This window comes from Enoplosus armatus, chromosome 3, assembly GCF_043641665.1.
Source record: "Enoplosus armatus isolate fEnoArm2 chromosome 3, fEnoArm2.hap1, whole genome shotgun sequence".
Taxonomy (NCBI): domain Eukaryota; kingdom Metazoa; phylum Chordata; class Actinopteri; order Centrarchiformes; family Enoplosidae; genus Enoplosus; species Enoplosus armatus.
Genome location: NC_092182.1, coordinates 16,301,859 through 16,322,010, shown reverse-complemented (window position 1 = coordinate 16,322,010; position 20,152 = coordinate 16,301,859). Strand labels below are relative to the sequence as shown.

Here is a 20,152-nt window from a genome sequence, read left to right as displayed (position 1 = left end):
AGTGTAAACATTGATCATTTTACTAATTATTTTTATAATGTTTAAACTATAATGTTTGCTTTTTCATTGAAATTGTAGCGTTCGTACTTGAAAAACAATAAATTGATTATTTTAATAAAATGTTTTTTAAAATGAGTTTTTTTTTAACTTTTAAATGTAATATTTTTTCTTTTTTATCTGATGTATCTTAACAAGTAAGAAAGTTCAAAACCTACAATTAAGTTAATGTTTCTGTCAAACATTAGAACAAATTCTGAAACAGCCATCAAACCAAAAACACTAAAAGTTAAAAGAATCACAGTTTTCAGACTTAAAACAACATGTTTCCAGGATGATTTATGCCTTTTCTTTGTCTACATTTTCCTGGGGTCTATTTGCATTGCCGGTCCTCAAGCGCAGACTCAGTTCTTCAGTCAGAACAGTGCAGCAGGATTTCTGTAGGAAGGACATATAAATAAAAACAAATCAATTCATTAATTAATGTGGATGAATTCAATGTAAACATGGTTGTGTGGATGAGTGAGCATGTCTGAGTCTGATTGTCTTCTGTATTTTGGTTTTCTACAGCTGATGTGAAAGCTAATTGGTAAATGATGGTTGCTTTTAACTGTAACAGATTGCATTGTCTTTAATGGTTGAGCAAACGTTGCAGCCTTCAGGATTATGAAACAGTTAAAAATCCTATTGAATAAACACAAATACACATCGTGGAGTCTGGAAAGTTAACACTTTGGAGACGGATGTTTTAGTCGCCTGACAGAAGTGATGTGATTTGGGAATGCACTTGCACATACCCTCTGCTCAGCTGCACTTCTGCGGCTCTTGGAGGTGAGCTCCAGGACAGCCAGCAGTGCTCCCAGCCCCAGGCCCAGGGAAAGAAGCAGAAACATCCCTTTGAGGCTGTGTGGCTGCACAGCTGAAGACTTGGCCTTGTCTGCTATGCAGCTGCTGGCCCACCACTTGCTTCGCAGGTAAGCCAGCTCCCCTGCCTCGCTCAGTTGTAGGATTGCCACACTGAGGTTCTTTATGATAGGTGAGCCTAAAGGAAATTGATAAGTTTAATGTTAATAATACCATATTCATTTGCTTAAATGTCATTGTTTACTGAAATTAGTAGCCTCACCAAGGACGGCAGCAATGCTGTATCCTCTCATGCCAATGACTTCATGTGCTCTGACCAGTTCACAATGGCGTGCTACTGCCAAGTCCAAAGAAACAGACTCTCCAATGAAGGCAAAGTTTCCCTCTTTTGCACGCCGGACCCCTTCGTCCATAGATGACACAAAACTCTTAGTTCTCTCCATGTGTTCATAAATTCTTCGGTACACTGGATTGTTTGAATTCTGGATGAAGGAAAAACAGAATTAGAGAAATGGCAGAGAGATGGGGGATCCATAAATGATCCGATGTCTGTACCTTGAAGAAGGCAAGGGTGGAAGAGCCAGCCAAACAGCCGTACTCAATCATGTCCTGATTGGCCAAGTCCTCAAACCCTTTCACTGTCAGGTGAGTGGACTCAGAGGTCTTAGAGGAGCTGAGGTTGGAGAAATAACAAGCCAAGAGGACGACGGTAAACAACCACCAGCTGCAGCAGATGACACGTCCCGAGAGAGCTTTGGGATGAGGACCAGCACCTGACAACACAGAAAGCGTTCAGTCAGAAGAAAAAAGTCACAAGAGGGAGATAAGAGGGAGAGACTTTCCACAAAAGAAACAAATCAGCAAATTCATAAAGCCTAGAGATTCTCCTCTCTATTTGGGGGCATACAAAGTATCTGGTATTGCTGCTTACCTTGTAGAGTCAGAGCTCCAGCTGTGTACCACAGGCTGTGGGGGAGGCTGAATCTGTTCTGCTCACTCTGAGGCTGACTCCACTCACATGGACTGAGTCTGCATTTGCATAAAAATATCACTTATTAATGTGATAGCACTCAAGGGGATTCCACTGCCACCGGAAATGTGACAATATCCAAAGACAAGAAATATAATTCATATTTAAATCCACAGCACATCAATGAATAGCAATACATAAATCATAATTATGACTTTTTAAAAAGAAATGAAACTATTTGCATCACCAACCTGGCAACTATAAAGATGCAAACAGCGGTCCCCAGGTAGGCAATGAGTATGCCGACCCAAGTCTCGGCTGTAAAGGGAGTCAGGAAATCAAAGAAGCCTGTACCCTCTGAGATGTCCTTCCTCAGCAGGATGCTGATTCCTGTCTGCATGAACGGTTTGGTCATCCCCACCGCTTTCTCCCGAGCTGCAGTGAGAGTCAGCGGAGCAATCGCAAGGTCTGCCTCCTGTAGGGGAATGCATAAATACTTACTTTAATCGTTTAAGAGATTTTAACTGCACCAACAACCCTGCTGATATTGTTCACACCACATATTCACTTATTTTGAATGTATCACTTGTGAGTCACAGATGCCAGCTGGGTAATTCAAGCTTCTGCAGAGTGGTTTGCTGCCCTTCGACCCTTCCAAATGTCAGTTTTCATATACTCACGCCTCTCACCACCTCTCCAATCATCCCATTCCAGTTCCCGCTCTCATCCTGTCTGCCATATGAACCATCTTTCACCAGCTGCACTTTGTACTTGAAGCCCACTTTCTTGGCTACTTCAGACAGCAGGTCCATGCAAAAGCCTTCCATTTGTGTTCCTTTGGACATTGCATACGGCTCTTGCTAAAAGAAAATGTGTCAAAAGTGAATCAGTCAAATGTTTTATATTCAATTTTGTGTTTACCTTCACTATAGGCTTGAAAGAAACAAATTTACTACCTTTATGGTTGTGATTCTGAGCTCTGATTGCACTGATGTCGAGGGGGAAAAGGAAGGAACACGTTAGTATGATAACTTTCAGATACAAGCATCATTCATTTTGTGTATAAAAATAGGGAAGATGTGAGGGGGAATAAATCAGTTGTTCCCAACCTGGGGGTAAGTACCTCCCCAAGGGCTCTCAGTATAAATCTGAGGGGTCACCAGACGATTTAAGGGATAAGAAATCAATTGTCAGGTCAAGAAAGGTTTTTTTCTGGTGAAATTCTAAATATTTTTTATCTCTTCAGGCCTTTAAAAATCCTTTAAATGAGAAACAATTGAGATGAAAGAAAATCACTCTTTGGTTGAACTGCTCACAGCTCATGTCCACACTAAGACTCCATAAACTGTGAAAAGGGGTCACTTTAAGGAGTCACAAGCCAGAAAGGTTGGGAATAAATAATAGGGATACATTAAAGTAACAGAACAGAGAAACTGATAACTATTTTTAGTCATGTTAGCAGCATGGCTCTAGAGATGGCAATGTCGGTCTGTTGATCGGTTCACCACTTCGGTCCAGACTAAAAATATCTCAACAATTATTTGATGGATTAAGATGAATATCCGACATGGACCCGGAGGATGAATCCTGACAATTGCTTTTATTGCTTAGTTCTGTTTTGATATGTTTGAAGGGTGATATAAATGTAGATGATGTAAAGGTTGCCTCGTTCTTCATTATGTGGTGAAACGTTATTAAAAATGTACAATAAATAAATGAAAATAAACAAAACCACAGCACCTGTGGCCCGTCATCCCCCCAGGCTGCCTTGGTAATGACTTTGGGAACCACTGATTAGATATACAAACATACCATTTGTCTTGACAATGAAAACAGAAAAGTTAAAAAGGTATGAGGGGAAATAAATAATGGGGATACATTAGAGGAAGAGGGCAACTAAGTACTGGTTTATTTTGACAGACAACATTTTTTCACTACCCTAAATCTGGCCGAATCAAAGACTCCTTTGTGCATTGGCCATCTTCAGACTTTACTCTGACATGCAGCGATGTCTGAGGTGAATTTCGGGGTGCATGTATTGACCTTCTAGTCACAACTGGTTTCCGGTATCCTGGAGATCTGGCCACTCTCCTCGCCCACTTGAAAACGGTTTTGCACACCACAATCTATTTAGAGCAGTGTTTTAATTCAAAGAGTCTCAATGCCATGGCACTGTGAGATGGGAGGGCAGTCAAAGAGCATCAAAAGCCTCAATTCAGGCCAAGGCCTTGGGGATCCATCACCACAGGGTGATCCTGACAACCATCAGATCCTCCTTTTCAAAAGATGACACGTATACAAGCCCTTCAAGCCCCTGTCACTTTTTGGCCACTCTGAAACACAGGGCCTTTGTTTGCTCCATACAGTTGATTTATTACCGTTTTTTGTGAGAGTGTCAACTGGCTTGCTTCATTTTCTGTTTTTCTACAAGAGTTGGACAGGATGTTGCGCTACACTTTGATAGTGATCCGAGCTGACTGTTGTATGTATTTATGTCTCGTCAGGCCTGAGACATTTCTACCATAGTTCTACCATATCCAGCAGTGAAAACATGAGGAATTTGGCACAGAAAAAAAGCAAGCTGCCACCACACTGAATTACAATGCAGTGACCGGGTCAAACTTTGAAATATCAGTGTGAAGCGACAAACCAACATTTTCTAATGTTGTCAATCAGACCAACTTCTACATCAATGCACATTCAGTCACTTTCAACACGGTTTGAGGTTAAAAATTGGTCAGTGTTAGTTATAAGCCTGGTTAAATGTGTTATATAGATTTGGTGTGGTAGTATTATTTCTGCAAGTATAAACCTGTGATTAAAAAAAGAATAGTTCCTTACCTGCAGTGCACTCTCCCATGTCCAGGAAAAACCCAGCGGACAATACAAAGAAGCCAAACAGCATCCTGATTCTCCTGATTTGCATCCTACAAGTTATAAAAAAGACAATTAGTGGTTGGTTGTGCATCAGATGAATCGCATGGATTGACTTATCTTAAATAAATGTATATTAAGATGCTTCTTGATACAAATGCAAAGATGTGAATCAAATAAACACATTCAATCGTGACACTGACAATCAGTGAGGAGAGTACATATGATGGATGTCCTTACCTGACAAGAGTTCAAGATGTGACTGCTGGATTGGCGCGTCAGAAAGACCCCAGTGAGCTCGACTGTGATGCAGCGGGATCTGAAGTTTTTCAAATGTGTTAAGACAGCCAACAAAGTTTCTGTGGGTGGAGAAAGCTGATGAATTTTGAAGGGGTGGAGAGAAGCAGCATGAGGTATGAATATATACAGTGCATCCGGAAAGTATTCACGGCGCTTCACTTTTTCCACATTTTGTTATGTTACACCCTTATTCCAAAATGGATTAAATTATTTTTTTCCCTCAAAATTCTACACACAACACCCCATAATGACAATGTGAAAAAAGTTTTTTTGAAATTTTTGCAAATTTATTAAAAATAAAAAACTAAGAAATCACATGTACATAAGTATTCACAGCCTTTGCCATGAAGCTCAAAATTGAGCTCAGGTGCATCCTGTTTCCACTGATCATCCTTGAGATGTTTCTGCAGCTTAATTGGAGTCCACCTGTGGTAAATTCAGTTGATTGGACATGATTTGGAAAGGCACACACCTGTCTATATAAGGTCCCACAGTTGACAGTGCATGTCAGAGCACAAACCAAGCATGAAGTCAAAGGAATTGTCTGTAGACCTCCGAGACAGGATTGTCTCGAGGCACAAATCTGGGGAAGGTTACAGAAAAATTTCTGCTGCTTTGAAGGTCCCAATGAGCACAGTGGCCTCCATCATCCGTAAGTGGAAGAAGTTCGGAACCACCAGGACTCTTCCTAGAGCTGGCCGGCCATCTAAACTGAGTAATCGGGGGAGAAGGGCCTTAGTCAGGGAGGTGACCAAGAACCCGATGGTCACTCTGTCAGAGCTCCAGAGTTCCTCTGTGGAGAGAGGAGAACCTTCCAGAAGGACAACCATCTCTGCAGCAATCCACCAATCAGGCCTGTATGGTAAAGTGGCCAGACGGAAGCCACTCCTTAGTAAAAGGCACATAGCAGCCCGCCTGGAGTTTGCCAAAAGGCACCCGAAGGACTCTCAGACCATGAGAAACAAAATTCTCTGGTCTGATGAGACAAAGATTGAACTCTTTGGTGTGAATGCCAGGCGTCACGTTTGGAGGAAACCAGGCACCGCTCATCACCAGGCCAATACCATCCCTACAGTGAAGCATGGTGGTGGCAGCATCATGCTGTGGGGATGTTTTTCAGCGGCAGGAACTGGGAGACTAGTCAGGATAGAGGGAAAGATGAATGCAGCAAAGTACAGAGACATCCTGGATGAAAACCTGCTCCAGAGCGCTCTTGACCTCAGACTGGGGCGACGGTTTATCTTTCAGCAGGACAACGACCCTAAGCACACAGCCAAGATATCAAAGGAGTGGCTTCAGGACAACTCTGTGAATGTCCTTGAGTGGCCCAGCCAGAGCCCAGACTTGAATCCGATTGAACATCTCTGGAGAGATCTGAAAATGGCTGTGCACCGACGCTTCCCATCCAACCTGATGGAGCTTGAGAGGTGCTGCAAAGAGGAATGGGTGAAACTGCCCAAAGATAGGTGTGCCAAGCTTGTGGCATCATATTCAAAAAGACTTGAGGCTGTAATTGCTGCCAAAGGTGCATCAACAAAGTATTGAGCAAAGGCTGTGAATACTTATGTACATGTGATTTCTCAGGTTTTTTATTTTTAATAAATTTGCAAAAATCTCAAAAAAACTTTTTTCACGTTGTCATTATGGGGTGTTGTGTGTAGAATTTTGAGGAAAAAAATGAATTTAATCCATTTTGGTATAAGGCTGCAACATAACAAAATGTGGAAAAAGTGAAGCGCTGTGAATACTTTCCGGATGCACTGTAGCTTCCACTGTGGAACAAAATGTGATTATTTATACTAAAAATTAATCTTAATAATACAAACAAATATAAAAGCAACAGTCACATCATTTTGTAACAGAACAGTATTATACTTATATTGTAGTCAAGCTGATTATCGCAGGTTTTATGATATTTACATTACATGTGATCAAAGTTGAATATTTGAAGCTTCTGCAGCCAGTTAAAAGTCAATCTGTAAGTAGAAGTGCTGAATCTATAACATTCACATGAATAGCTCGTATAGTTTAAAGGGACCAACACAAATATGAATGTGTGTATTAGATTCATTTGGAGATGTTTGTGCTCAGTATTACAGCATTACAATACTCTCTGCTCTTTATTAACATTTTAAACGAAAAAAAAACGGACTACAGAATTGATTGAATTTTTGTGAGACCGTTGCAACATATTCATGCGGAGTCGAGGATGTAGCTCAAGGATGACCTTGGAAAGATGTTGGAGGCACAGTAAAGTGTCTTTTATTACGGCATTGGTCACAGATAAAAACTGCCAATCTGTTTAAAGCTAGCAGAGAGCCAGAAGTTGTTTCTTCTGTGCAGCTCCAAAATCCATATTTGATACAGTTCTTTTTTTCTAAGATTGGCACTCTGGGTGACTCATGTCCACATGCCAATATAACATATAACATTATCATATTTAACAATCTAGCATTTCACAAATAATTCTGTTATAGATTATAAATAACGGTATAAATTGAAGTTACAATGGAAGCCTGTGCTCAGTTAACAGCTGAAAAACTTGATATAGCTTGATGTAAATCAATTTGAGTGTCAAGGCCACAGGAACTGTCTCTGTAGCGAGACAGTGGACTGAATTAGCCACTGTGTGTGTTCAGCAGGCATTTTATAGCTGCTGTGGGGAAACTAGTGACCTAAATAACTGAGTCAGCCAGTGATCAGCTCATCAATCTACTCTTCGCAGTTTGAGCTAGATCGTGCAGATTATAGTGAGCAAGTGAGTAATAATATATAAATAAATTCAACAAAATCCTGCTGGCATGGTGAAATTAATGTACCTCAGCACTGACATATGATCATCCTGCAATTTGAAGTAAGTGCATCGACTCCTGCAAGTGGAAGAACTTAATTTAGTAAAAATCATTGTTGGCTTTGATAGACCTCGAACCCATAAAATTACTGTCAAATCTAGTACCAACAGTCACATCAGCTACACTTATTCTAATGGAGGCATTTCTGTCAATTCAACTGATGGTAGTATAAAGAATATGTGTGAGTGATATATGTAATGCAGAAATACTGTGTTGATGTTTCCACATTACTTTTAACTGTTCAGTTACATTTTATCTCCCTACATTATGGCCTAAATCCTGTTTTTTTTTTTTTTTTTAAAGAATTCTTCACACTTGCAGGAATATACATTAAATCATAAACTTAAAATATAATTTTGATTCATTATTGTTTTATTACTTTATTATTAAATCTGCTTTAAAACAATCTGTAATTGTAGAATATAAACTCTTCTTTAGGTCATTAAAGCCTCAAAATTCCCAGAAAAAATACTGAAGACGTGACCTCAGTGGAAACCAACCAAGTTGGTTGACTTGTCAAGCTAGCTAGCACTTTTAGGACTTCTCATCTGTTGGATAAAAATGTCATTGTTGGAAGTTCACTCTTTCACTAAAAGATCCAGAAAACGCTACAGTAAGTGGACCTTGAGTTAGGACTGTCAATAGTAGTTTGCTTAAATGCTACAAATGCTTCAATCAAATTAAATCACAACAGCTCCTGAGCTTGCATGTCAACAGCATGAAAGTTTATTCTTGGCCTTTGGAAATAGCAGTTTAACAAAACAATCTAAACTCAAGTTCCAGTTACTAGCTTTTTTGGAGGTTTCCATGAAATAGTGAACTTCCATGTATGAACTTTCATTCCTAACTTTTAAGACAACATGGATGAAAAGTCCTAAAAGTGCTGTGGATGAACTCATGACAACTACTGAGTCTGCATGTCAACAGATTGATCTCCATGACAACTGAGCAAACTCTGTCTGCAGTTGAAGACTATGCGATAAGGTTGAAAGCTCTCAAAAAACTATTAATAACGGGTTTGGATTGTTTTGTTTTACTATTTCCAAGGAAAAGGATTTACTTTTACAGAGATTACAGACAATATAATGACAGTAAACTGAATAAATAAAATATTATAAATATTGTTTAAATTACAAGCTCTAGAAAAAACATGTTTCCCAAGAAATAGCAGATGTATGACAGGTCCAATATGGGGTCTAGGGGAAATAAAGACGGGGCCATAAGGCGCGCAATATATGTCTCGTTGTTTTTCTCATCGCTTCTTTCTGTTATGAGCTCCAGATTGAGTTCGATTAATTCGGTTTATCGCGTTGACCAATCAGAAATCGGTGCGCGTTGCGTGCGATTTGAAGCGGCGACCTACAATTGGCTGAGGTGGTTTTTTCCAAAGGGGCGTATTTTTCAAGCCATCTTGACTGAATATTTAGCCTCATCTAAGGAACATTAATTTGATATCTTCGGGATTTTGCTGCCCCTAAGTTGTGAACCAGCATCGTTTGAAAGGTTTAAACCATAACTATGAAACCGGGTCGAGTTTGTGTGTTTGACCGGAGTCACGGCGGAGAACTGAAGTGGTGAAGATGACGCTGTCGCTCCTGAAATTACCGGCTAGCTAAGCTAACGGCTAGCATGTCCGCCTTGGTTGTAGTCTGTCACTAGCTGACATTTAGCTAGGTGCAGTTATTCTGTTTGACACTCGCACTGCAGAGGACGATTTCACAAGGTAAACCACTCTGATATGTTCAGCATGTTTCAGTGTTGCTTAGAAAATCTGGCGTTTTGTTACACGACTTCTGTGTGTCCTGTCCGACCGAGTAACGTTATCACATCAGCGAGAGACAATCTTTTTTTGCAGGGGTCTGGAGTACAAAGCAACACCCGAAACGTTGCACATTCGCAGTGTCGTGATCAAATGTATACATACAGTTAATTTGTGCATTTAGGCACAGTGCATACAGTGCGTCTGCTTTCTGGTTGCTGTTGGCATGTATAATTGGGCTGCTAATCAACTTGCAGTCCAAATGTTGTCCCTGCTGTTGTGCGCTTAAAATGGCTGACAGATGTTAGATACTCGGGTTGGTATTTAGCGCTCTTCAACCTAACTATGCACAGCAACAAGGGGAAAAAAATAGAGAATGCTGGCATTTGATTGGGCGGAGAGAAACGTTGCAACGTTACAGACTCCCGATTGGACCAATGGAGAGACTGCTGAGGTGCACGCATGCAAGCAAGACAACTTACTGTAGTTGTGTTTGTGCAGCAAGAGTATTTGAGGTAACATGCTGTGTTTTTATTACAACAGCACCAGAGTTGACCCCTTTTTCATAGTAACTGTTGTGTCTACGATTACCAAAAAAACAAACAATAAACACATCTTAACAAAACTGCAAAATAAGATGACACTCTTCATATTAGAAACAGTAAATGGATATGATTGATCAGGATAAAATTAAATTAATTATAGACACATTGATATAACATAAAACAAGCTATATAACCAATGTATTAGTTATTAATAGATAATGGCAACATTTTATAATTGATTGTTTATAACATTTTAACCACTGTTTTGTTTGTGTCTTTCTCTTACCCCATGGCATTTTTATCAAGAAAATATACTTTGAACTGCAAGGAGATAAAATAACAATAATGAATAGTCTTGGTGTGATAAGAGGGAGGGTTGCCCAAATTAACCAGTCAGTTAGTAGGTGAATGGTGACATCAGTAATATTTCCGTGGCATTACATGGGTTTTCGATTGAAACAGCACAATAATACTACCAACACTGATGATTAATGTTAATTTAAAATTCAGAGTACTGCAGGTTTCACCCGTGGTGTGATACTAACCTGATATCAAAATAGTTATTTCCCAGTAAAATCAGATTTAAAGGTTAGATTTTATGGACTCAAGACCATTGTTACCCAGTAGGGAGTATAAACAACATATACAATAATGGCAAAACAACAGCTACTGTAAATCATCATAGACACAAAGCAGAAAGTGTTGACACGGCAACCTCAATCATTGCATTAAATATTTTTTCTGCCTTTGTATCTGTTAGGGTGCCGGTGTAAACTCCCATGCGGAAGGTGAGGAGGTGGGAATGTGACACAGTTGTTAGCGGACTCAACATGGGTAGGGGTCGAGGCAGAGGGAGAGGAAGGGGCAGGGGATCGTCTGGCCAGTTGCGGCCCCCTTCGCCCTACAGACTGCAGCTCTCTCCGTCCAGGGAGACTTTGACATACGCTCAGGCACAGAAAATAGTGGAAGTGGACTTAGAAGGAAGGCTCCATCGGATTAACATCACAGATCCTCTGCCAGTTATTACAGAGGACGAGATGATGGCCCAGGACATTGCCGAGTGCAACAGCAACAAGGAGAACAGTGAACAAACGCAGAGCAAAACCAGATCGTGGAGGAAACCCTCAAACAGTAAAAGCAGGAGGAGTGGTAAAAATACATCTCACCAGAACCAACGGTCTGGCTCGCAGCAGCACACAGGACCTACTAATTCCTTCCAGCACCCGTCCCAACAAAGCCCTCTGCCCGAGCCCACCTTTCGGGTGCTGAGTTCAGTTTGCCCCTCAGAGGCGCCTCCTCTCCCAGCAGCGTACTATCGTTACATAGAAAAATCATTGGAGGAACAGGACAGTGTTGCTGAGTATGACATGGATGAGGAGGACTTGGCCTGGTTGGAGATGGTGAATCAAAAGAGGGTGTCTGACGGCCATGCCTCCGTACCTCCAGACACTTTTGAACTCCTGATTGACCGCCTGGAGAGGGAATCCATCCTGGAGTCTCGCAACCAGGCACTGTCCCAGAGTGCTGTCGACGAGGATGCTTTCTGCTGCGTCTGCCTGGATGACGAATGTTTGAACAGTAATGTCATCCTGTTCTGTGACATCTGCAATCTGGCCGTCCACCAGGAGTGTTACGGTGTGCCCTACGTACCTGAGGGTCAGTGGCTGTGCCGCTGCTGCCTGCAGTCCCCCTCCCGTCCTGTAGACTGTGTGCTCTGTCCCAACCGAGGAGGTGCCTTCAAACAGACAAGTGATGGACGTTGGGCCCATGTTGTCTGTGCCATATGGATTCCGGAGGTGTGCTTTGCCAACACGGTGTTTTTGGAGCCTGTTGAGGGGGTCAAAAACATCCCTCCCGCTCGCTGGAAGCTCACCTGCTACCTGTGCAAGCAGAAAGGCAGGGGAGCATCCATTCAGTGCCACAAAGCCAACTGTTACAGGGCATTTCACGTCACCTGCGCCCAGAAGGCCGGCCTGTTTATGAAGATAGACCCAGTCCGGGAGACTGGCGTCAACGGCACCACCTTTTCTGTGAAGAAGACTGCTTTCTGTGAGCATCATTCTCCGGTGGGGTCTCGGCGGGACGGGTCTGGAGACGAGTCGGTTGAAGGGAGACTGGTGGGGGGCAGGGGTAACCGGGGTCAAAGGTCCTACACTCAAAGCCCCCCCTCACCACCAAGCAAGAAGGCCACCAAGGGCCAGAAGAAGAAGAATACGAAGGGGTCTGGTGGGTCGACTCGTCGCTCATCTGTGCCTGTGCTGCTCGTGCCTCAGATCCCCTCTCACAGGTGTGACATTTGCATACTGTCGGAATTTACATACCCAGCATACCTCATTCATTTACTGCAGTACTGTACTGTAGATTATTATTATTATTCTTCCAAGAATAGGAAACACTTGCCATCTCTAATCTAATTAGGTTTTGATCCAGTGCACCAAGATTTATACTTTTTATGACCACCAGTATTGCCACACAGGTTTAAATGTATAACTGTTACATCTCCACAGGCTGAACAAGATCTGCACAGGAGTTGAAGTCCAGAGGAAGAATCAGTTCATGCAGAGGCTTCATAACTACTGGTTACTGAAACGACAGTCACGAAATGGGATGCCTTTAATACGCCGACTTCATTCCCATCTACAGACACCCAGGACTGCAGAGCAGGTGAGAAGAGGGATGACGTACAGTCAATGTGCGTTAAATGAAAATGAGAGAATAAAACCTCTGATAGAAAATAACTAATGCAAATGCAGCACAATAGTCAGTATATTTAGCAGTAGTACATTTTGTCATGGTTTTGTGATCATGGGATGTTTCACAGGAAAGTGTTACTGAAAATGCACTAAACTACTTGACTGTCAGCACCTTTAGTATTTGTGGTATTTAAACATGTGACTGTGGTTTTACCATCCTTCGCTCATGTGACTGTGCTCATATTTTAGACTTTAAAGCTGATATCCACATTGATGTTTAACGTGTCCGTGTGGTGGAGCATCATAAATTATTAAAACCAGCACATTCATATTTACAGTCATTATGCCTTCACAGAACCAATAAAGTCTGTTCAGAACAGAGCCAGCCAAGAAACTGGAATCAAACCACTTCACACCATGTTTGTATTCTCACACACTGAAATCAAAACATAAGCCCAGACATCACACTTTGCAAGGGCTGATTCAGATAGATGGCAGGCTTCCACACAACCCTTCGCAGCTCTGTCATATTTGCTGTAGACCTCTCACAACTGCAGAGGGCGACAGCGTGTAAAAAGTTATGGATATTGGTTTTAATCTATTGCCCACTTTATAAAGGCAGGGGAGGCCTTAAGCTGTTTTAAGTTGTCTAAATCATAAAATGCAGGTTAAAGAAAGATTTGCTATGGATTACTAGATTTATCCACAGTGGTTTGGATTGTAAAATACATATTTATGACAGCAGACATTTTGACACCAATTTAACAGTAATGTCCCCATGGCTTTTCTACCTACTCTAATTTGGTTACATAAAAGGATTATTTCATTTTAGTAAAAATGTTAAAAAGTAGGCAAATGAAAACACATTCTGATCTAATTTTCACGAACTGTCATTATGTGTTTTTGGCTTTTTGGACATTTGACCTGATTGTTGAGGTTTTCTTTCTTACTGGAAAACTTGGGGACTACTAAATAAACTTTCCATTAAGAGCCTGGAACCTGCCCTGCTATGTGGCCAGGAGCGCGCTTGGGTCTCGGAGCCAGAATATCTCTTCAAATCTCCAAAAACAAAAGCTACAGGAAAGACTCATTATGATGGATTTTAAAGTTTAATCAGAAGTCTGATCTTTTTGTGCTGGTTCCTTTGTGTTCAGAAGGAGCCTGATGAGAAGCTGTGTGCTGCAAGAGAGGAGCTACGATACTGGCAAAAGTTGAGGCAAGACCTGGAAAGAGCCAGACTTTTGGTTGAGCTCATCCGCAAGCGAGAGAGGCTAAAGAGAGAACAGGTGTGTTGCAGGGGAAGTGTGAGACATGAGATGAGCTCTAATTGTTTAGTGTGCTTTTATAGACTCCTATCAGCATTGTCTTTCATCTCTTCACCGTATGTTATTCATTTGAACCTTGAAGAGTGACCTTGCGTTTCCTCTACTCTCCCCTGTGTGTTTCCGTCATCACTCTTCAGATGAAAATCCAGCAGGCCGCTCTTGAATTGAAGTTGACCCCTGCGTTGGTGCTCCTGCGATCCACCTTGGACCAACTGCAAGAGAAGGACACAGCAAAAATCTTCTCTCAGCCGGTCAATCTATCAGAGGTTGGTGCAGTTAGGAAACAGTCTGCTAAGATACACACTTTTCATCCAGCAGCATATTTGCTTTGGCTTTACTTTGACTCAGCTAACAGTCTTTATGTTCATGATTCACGGAGGTCCCAGATTACCTGGAGTTTATATCCCAACCCATGGACTTCTCCACCATGCGTACCAAACTGGAGGGACATGCCTATTGCTCCATCGCGGATCTAGAGAAGGACTTTGACCTCGTGATCTCCAACTGCCTCAAGTACAACTCCAAGGACACCATGTTTCACAAGGCAGCCTTACAACTGCGGGAGGTGGGTGGAGCCGTTCTCCGCCACGCCCACAGGCAGTCTCAGAGCATAGGCTTGGACCCCAGCACTGGCATGCATCTCCCAGAGACCTTGAACAAACATGGCTTCTACCACTGTACATGGGACGACGGTGAGTTGAGAGTGGGAACTACCAATTTCTTTGTTAACATAACCCTCATGCCTCATCTGTTCATTTGCCTTTTCTCCTCCTGTTTGTTTCTCTTGTACTCTCTACAGTGGACTCTCTCTTGGACCCAGAGAACAGACTGCACTTGACCACAGACGAACAGCTGAAGGCCTTACTGGACAAACTGGACATGGTTACGTCCATGCGTACCAGTGGCGGTCGAACCAAACGCATTAGGCTGCTGCGCCGGGAGATCAACACTCTCAGACAGAAGATGAACCAGCAGCAGCAAAACTCTGAGTCTGTAAATGGCAATGACAAGGAGGACGAAGGAAAAGAAGAGGAGGAGGAGGAGGAAGAAGAAGAAGAAGAGGAGGAGAAGAAGGAAAAGAAAAAAGGGAAGACAAAAGTTGTTGATAATGGACGTTTGACAGCAGTGTCCAACTCTGGGACAGGTAAAAAAGTGTTTTTACTCTTACCTTTCTTGAATGACATTTGGCCATTACTAATATACTTTGGCCAGTAATGGTACTGTTAATACATTTTTTATGATTAGAGCTGCAACTAGCAATTGTTTTGAATCTTATCAATTCATGTGCCCTTTTTTTTTTTTTTTGAGATTAATCGATTCAATTTTTATCTATAGCATGTAAAATTAGGAAAAATGCTCATTATAGTTTCCAAGAGTCCAACATGACGTCTTCAAATGTCTTGTTTTGTCCCATCAACAGTCCAAAAGGTATAATTTACAATGATATAAATCATTGTCAACACATTGGAGAAGCTGCAACCAGTGAATGGTTCATTTTTATTAATAAATGATTTAGAGAGATTAGTCGACTCATCGTTTCAGCTGCATTTATGATCCTGACATAAATCTGCCTTTGATATAGATGACTCTCCACCTGTGCTAGAACTTACCTGCCCAGTATCATCGCCGCTGCCAGGAGATGCTCCTCTCGAGCCCCCGGTCTTGGGCATCGTAACTGGAGGGCGAAGGTCACCTGGGCGCTCCTACAAGCGTCAGAGGTCATCCCGCAGTGGAAGCAAAAGCCAGGGTGAAGATGAGGCTGAAGTTGGTGAAACGCCATCTTCACAACCGGAGGCTGTTCACGAGGTCACTCCGCTGGGAACCCCGACTCTGCCTTTGGTTGGAGTTGGTCGTCGTACGTCTGTTCTGTTTAAGAAAGCTAAAAATGGGGCGCGAATGGCAAAAAACAAGTCCCCACCACAACAAAATGGGAAAACATCTGAGGATAAAACAAACGGGTTGGATAGCACCCCTGCCAGCCCAACATCACCCAGTGTGACCAACATCACCACCTTACCTCCTACTCCAAACGCCTCACCTACACCTCCCTCTCCTTCCTCACACCACCTGAGGTCCAGAGGCCACAGCTCAGAGAGTGAAGCAGACAAACTCCCCCCACCACTCAGAGATGGAGGTAAGGACAAAATGGATCACTACAATTACAGAAAGAGATTCTACAAAGTCCATTGTTCACCATTACATTTGTTGTTTCCGCTAGGCCTGACAAATGGAAAGCACACCTCTGCAGACCATGATGATGATGACGACGAAAAACTAAAGTGAGTGTGGAGTCACTCAGATAATGGGCCTTGTGTAAGAACCACTCGTACAAACAAAAAGATTTGGCGCATACGAAGGCGCATACGAGCCATTTAAGGGAATTTGGAGTTTAAATACAGACCAAAATTGATTAAACTAAAAGATATATGTACTGTATATACAACAAACTTTTTCAAATTCTCTCACTCCCGACAGCTGCCTCACGGTATTTGAACCTGTCTCTATGTGACTTGGATGTGAAGCTCAGCAGTGTGAAATTCTTTTTATTCTTTGGTAACATGTTTGTGAATTAAACTTCCCCACATACAGAGCCTTATATATGCCTTTATATGGCGATTGTAGGGGCGTAGATTATGCTAATGATGAAATCTCATGAACACACAATTTGTGCAGTTAAGAGAGTTTGGTAAATCTGACTTGAACCCTTGTACGAGCAAACCTCAAAGAAAAAAGGGAGAGAAGTTTAAGATGAGAATACGAAAATGTTCTTGCATGAGGCCCCTTGTCTTTGAAATTCTTAGGTATTTAATTGTAGCTACAGTCCCACCATAAATTGCACTTTAACTTAAAATTCACCCACATCTCTTGCTTCTCTCTCCTCCTCTTTACAGCTGTAGTGTCTCCCCACCCAAACGAAGCCGTGGTAAACCTGCATTGGCTAAAGTTCCCAGCAGTGAGAATGGAGACATCTCTGGGGCTGGTGTGTATCATGAGAAGGCAATCAAAATACAGTGAAATGCCTCAGTTTTTGTATGCAAAATTTAAGATTCTGCACACAAAAACCAAAGGTTTACAATTTTTCATGAGCAATACAATTACATGAAATTCTCTTGGGCTCAGGAGCTGTCATGAACACGAATTAATCGGATATATTGGAATATCCTGTTCACAGGAAAGTCTACACTTCTGTCTTTAGATAGTGAGACCGAGCTCGCACCTCTGGACCTTGTTTGGGCCAAATGCAGAGGATATCCATCATACCCAGCAATGGTGAGGATGTATTTGGTCTAGCAGTTTATGCAACTGTAGAATTTCTTTGGCTCACAGTGCAAAGCTGACATAAAGAAAACGGCCTCATTGCATCCCATAGAAGACAATGATAATTCAGTCAACAGACGTAATTTATTGTTACAGATTGTTGACCCAGACATGCCCCAGGAAGGGCTTCTTCACAACGGCATCCCCATTCCAGTGCCTCCTGTGGAGGTACTCAAACTGGGCGAATGGAGAGAAACAGAAGAAGGAGAAAAGCTCTTCTTAGTGCTCTTCTTTGACACCAAAAGAACTTGGTAAGATTCAGACAGGCAGGCGAAACCTCATGCTGAATTTTAAAACAATCTGGAGTAGTCTTGGTCAAATTGTCCCTCTTGGTTTTCAGGCAGTGGCTTCCTCGAAACAAACTGCTGCCGATGGGGATGGATGACACTGTGGACAAACTGCGCTTAATGGAAGGCAAGAAACCCAGTGTTCGCAAATCTGTACACACTGCATACGACCGGGCCATGGTACATTTAAACCACGTGAGAGGAAATCTAAACTTCACTCCCTCCAATTTTATATAAATATATCATCTTAAACAGGCTGCCGGGTTATATGTCTATAGGCTTCGTCAATGGTCTTAAAAAGGTGGGAAAGTAAAACAGAGGATTGCGTTTTCAATAGTTGATGGTATTTGTAGGTTTTCTGCATAAAACTTGCGCTGATTTTTAAAATGGAGAGAAAAAGTGCTTGAAGACATTTTCCTAGATGAATTTGTTCATTTTATTCATGTCATTTTTAAAAAGATTTTACACAACCACTGTTGCTATGTGTTCATATAAAGTTTTTATTTTAGGCCAAAGTGAGTCAAGACTTGATGTGAGAAAAGTGTAAATATTTAATCGTCAAAGGGATTGTCTTGATTCAAAACATATTTAGATTGTATTTGCCATTGAAATGTCACTGTGTTTAATGAAGTGTGAAAGTCCCACTTAATGTTCACCTCATGTCTGGACTCGACGGAAGTTTGGCTTTAACAGCTGTGGAGAAAAGTTATAATTTTTACTGTCCAAAAACATTTTCTAATTCTATATGATGTTGGTAATATTATCTAAACAGTTTTTCCCAAAATAAATGTAAAAGGCACCAAAATGACTTAAAAAAACCTAACATTTCTTCAGATCCTCCCTCCGTTGAATCCTGTACGGTGCAGCCTTTTAGTTACCACTGATATTAAACACAGCATTTTTCAAAAAGAAGTGCATCAAACCTGCTCTAGCTAGTTCTACGTTTGACTCAGAATATGTTTTAGGTGTGTGCACATTTTATTCAACAGTTATGAGAATTGCTCAGTAGATAAAACAAGATCGGAGTCAAAGAACAATTTGGAGTGAAAAGAAATACTGATAAGTTTCGGTCAATGGGCTGCCAATACAAACATTCTTGTTAGTCCAGCTATGACGTGTCGTAGGTGGGACTTTAGAGGTCTTTTACTTATTTTTCCATATTGTGAAACTGTATTATGATACTAGAATGTCTGAGTACCTGGTGCAGCTACTTGGTTGGTAAGATGTGAAGCCACTATACCGGTGAAGATGATTATTTTGTGGTTATGACAAAGTCTACTGCGATCACTCACTGAAGAGCTTGCAATTGTTTGCAAATCTGGCTGAAATGACTTGAAAAGCACAATCGGTTAAAGAAACAAAAGAACGTGTAGGGTTGATGACTCCTGGAGCCATATATGTGGCAAAAACGTGTGTGTGTGTGTGTGCGTGTGTGTACAGTATATACATATATGAATACAACCTCAGTGTAGTAAAAGGTGCATGTGTATAGTTTTGTAAATATGTAAATGTATGTTTATATTGGCTTACATGAAGTAATTTAAGGAATGCAAAAATCAAATTTAGATTTTAATTTATAATTTGTGGCAGTCGAGAGTGTTATTTAAAAAGTAAAATATTGAAAAGATCTATGTATGATGCTAAGTAGCTCTTTGTAATAGTGATGGTATTCACCAACATGTCAGAACATATTCTATTAGTGAGGTGACACCAGACCTGAGCTCTGTAGGCAGCAGCGAGCGCACTAGTCTACAAGAGGTTTTTTGTTTTGTTTTTCTTGGGTGGCACGGGAGATTTTTGATCTTGTCATTTGAATTCTACTGCAAGATCTATAATCTGCCTGAGACAATATTTTCTCACACAAGAATAAATGCTGTTTGAAACAACTGCATGTGTACAGTGTCATCTATTAACCACTTTTCACCGTGTTAACTCAGTTCCCCTCCTTTGGATCATGCTATCATTTCAATCTAAATGACACAATCTAAATTTAGGAAGAGAAGATAGCATGAAGGTTTGAAGTTCCTCCACATTTCTAGGAAAAGGAGAGGTCATCTGCAAACAGAATATTGCCAGCACCAACAATTTGTATCATGCAACAATTTCATCTGCCAAAGACCTTGATGGAAACATTGCATCGTAAGATGATGCTTTTCTCTTGCACCTGTTCCCAACTGGGGTTGGCTGTGTGCACTTTGCTTCATTCACACTACTAGACAGTATACATCAGAACTGGCCAGTGGTGTATCCTTATCCCAAACACAACATTAGTTTTAATTTATGAGAGGTTAAATTGTGTAACTTAGGAAGGAAGCTCAGTAAGGGCCAGCCTTCAGGTCACATCGAACCCCTGAATTTGTACACAACA

At 41.4% G+C, this 20,152-nt stretch overlaps 2 protein-coding genes across 2 annotated transcripts; one reads left to right on the top strand and one right to left on the bottom strand.

The window, feature by feature from the left end:
• Positions 1 to 336: 336 nt before the first annotated feature.
• Positions 337 to 4,757, bottom strand: LOC139283100 (glutamate receptor U1). The gene is made up of 9 exons (XM_070903055.1): positions 4,673 to 4,757; positions 2,788 to 2,819; positions 2,512 to 2,691; positions 2,083 to 2,306; positions 1,793 to 1,890; positions 1,417 to 1,634; positions 1,124 to 1,343; positions 795 to 1,039; positions 337 to 435 (listed from the first exon to the last, which is right to left on the bottom strand). The coding sequence occupies exons 1-9, from the start codon at positions 4,755 to 4,757 to the stop codon at positions 337 to 339; spliced, it is 1,401 nt and encodes a 466-aa protein (XP_070759156.1).
• Positions 4,758 to 9,477: 4,720 nt separating this feature from the next.
• brpf3a (bromodomain and PHD finger containing, 3a) lies at positions 9,478 to 18,166 on the top strand. Its single transcript, XM_070902220.1, has 13 exons — positions 9,478 to 9,580; positions 10,922 to 12,448; positions 12,669 to 12,825; positions 14,009 to 14,140; positions 14,317 to 14,445; positions 14,559 to 14,871; positions 14,979 to 15,323; positions 15,762 to 16,313; positions 16,398 to 16,458; positions 17,071 to 17,159; positions 17,352 to 17,449; positions 17,594 to 17,748; positions 17,838 to 18,166. The coding sequence occupies exons 2-13, from the start codon at positions 10,941 to 10,943 to the stop codon at positions 18,019 to 18,021; spliced, it is 3,723 nt and encodes a 1,240-aa protein (XP_070758321.1). The 5' UTR covers positions 9,478 to 9,580; positions 10,922 to 10,940; the 3' UTR covers positions 18,022 to 18,166.
• The last annotated feature ends 1,986 nt before the right edge of the window (positions 18,167 to 20,152 follow it).

Excerpts from the sequence above, each read along its gene's own strand:
- brpf3a (XM_070902220.1), top strand. The coding sequence starts at position 10,941 with ATGCGGAAGGTGAGGAGGTGGGAATGTGACACAGTTGTTAGCGGACTC. Across the intron at positions 12,826-14,008 it reads CACCCAGGACTGCAGAGCAG|AAGGAGCCTGATGAGAAGCT; the intron begins GTGAGAAGAGGG and ends CTTTGTGTTCAG. Across the intron at positions 17,450-17,593 it reads ATCCATCATACCCAGCAATG|ATTGTTGACCCAGACATGCC; the intron begins GTGAGGATGTAT and ends TTATTGTTACAG.
- LOC139283100 (XM_070903055.1), bottom strand. The coding sequence starts at position 4,757 with ATGCAAATCAGGAGAATCAGGATGCTGTTTGGCTTCTTTGTATTGTCC. Across the intron at positions 2,692-2,787 it reads TCAGAATCACAACCATAAAG|CAAGAGCCGTATGCAATGTC; the intron begins GTAGTAAATTTG and ends ATTTTCTTTTAG. Across the intron at positions 1,635-1,792 it reads TGGAGCTCTGACTCTACAAG|GTGCTGGTCCTCATCCCAAA; the intron begins GTAAGCAGCAAT and ends CTGTGTTGTCAG.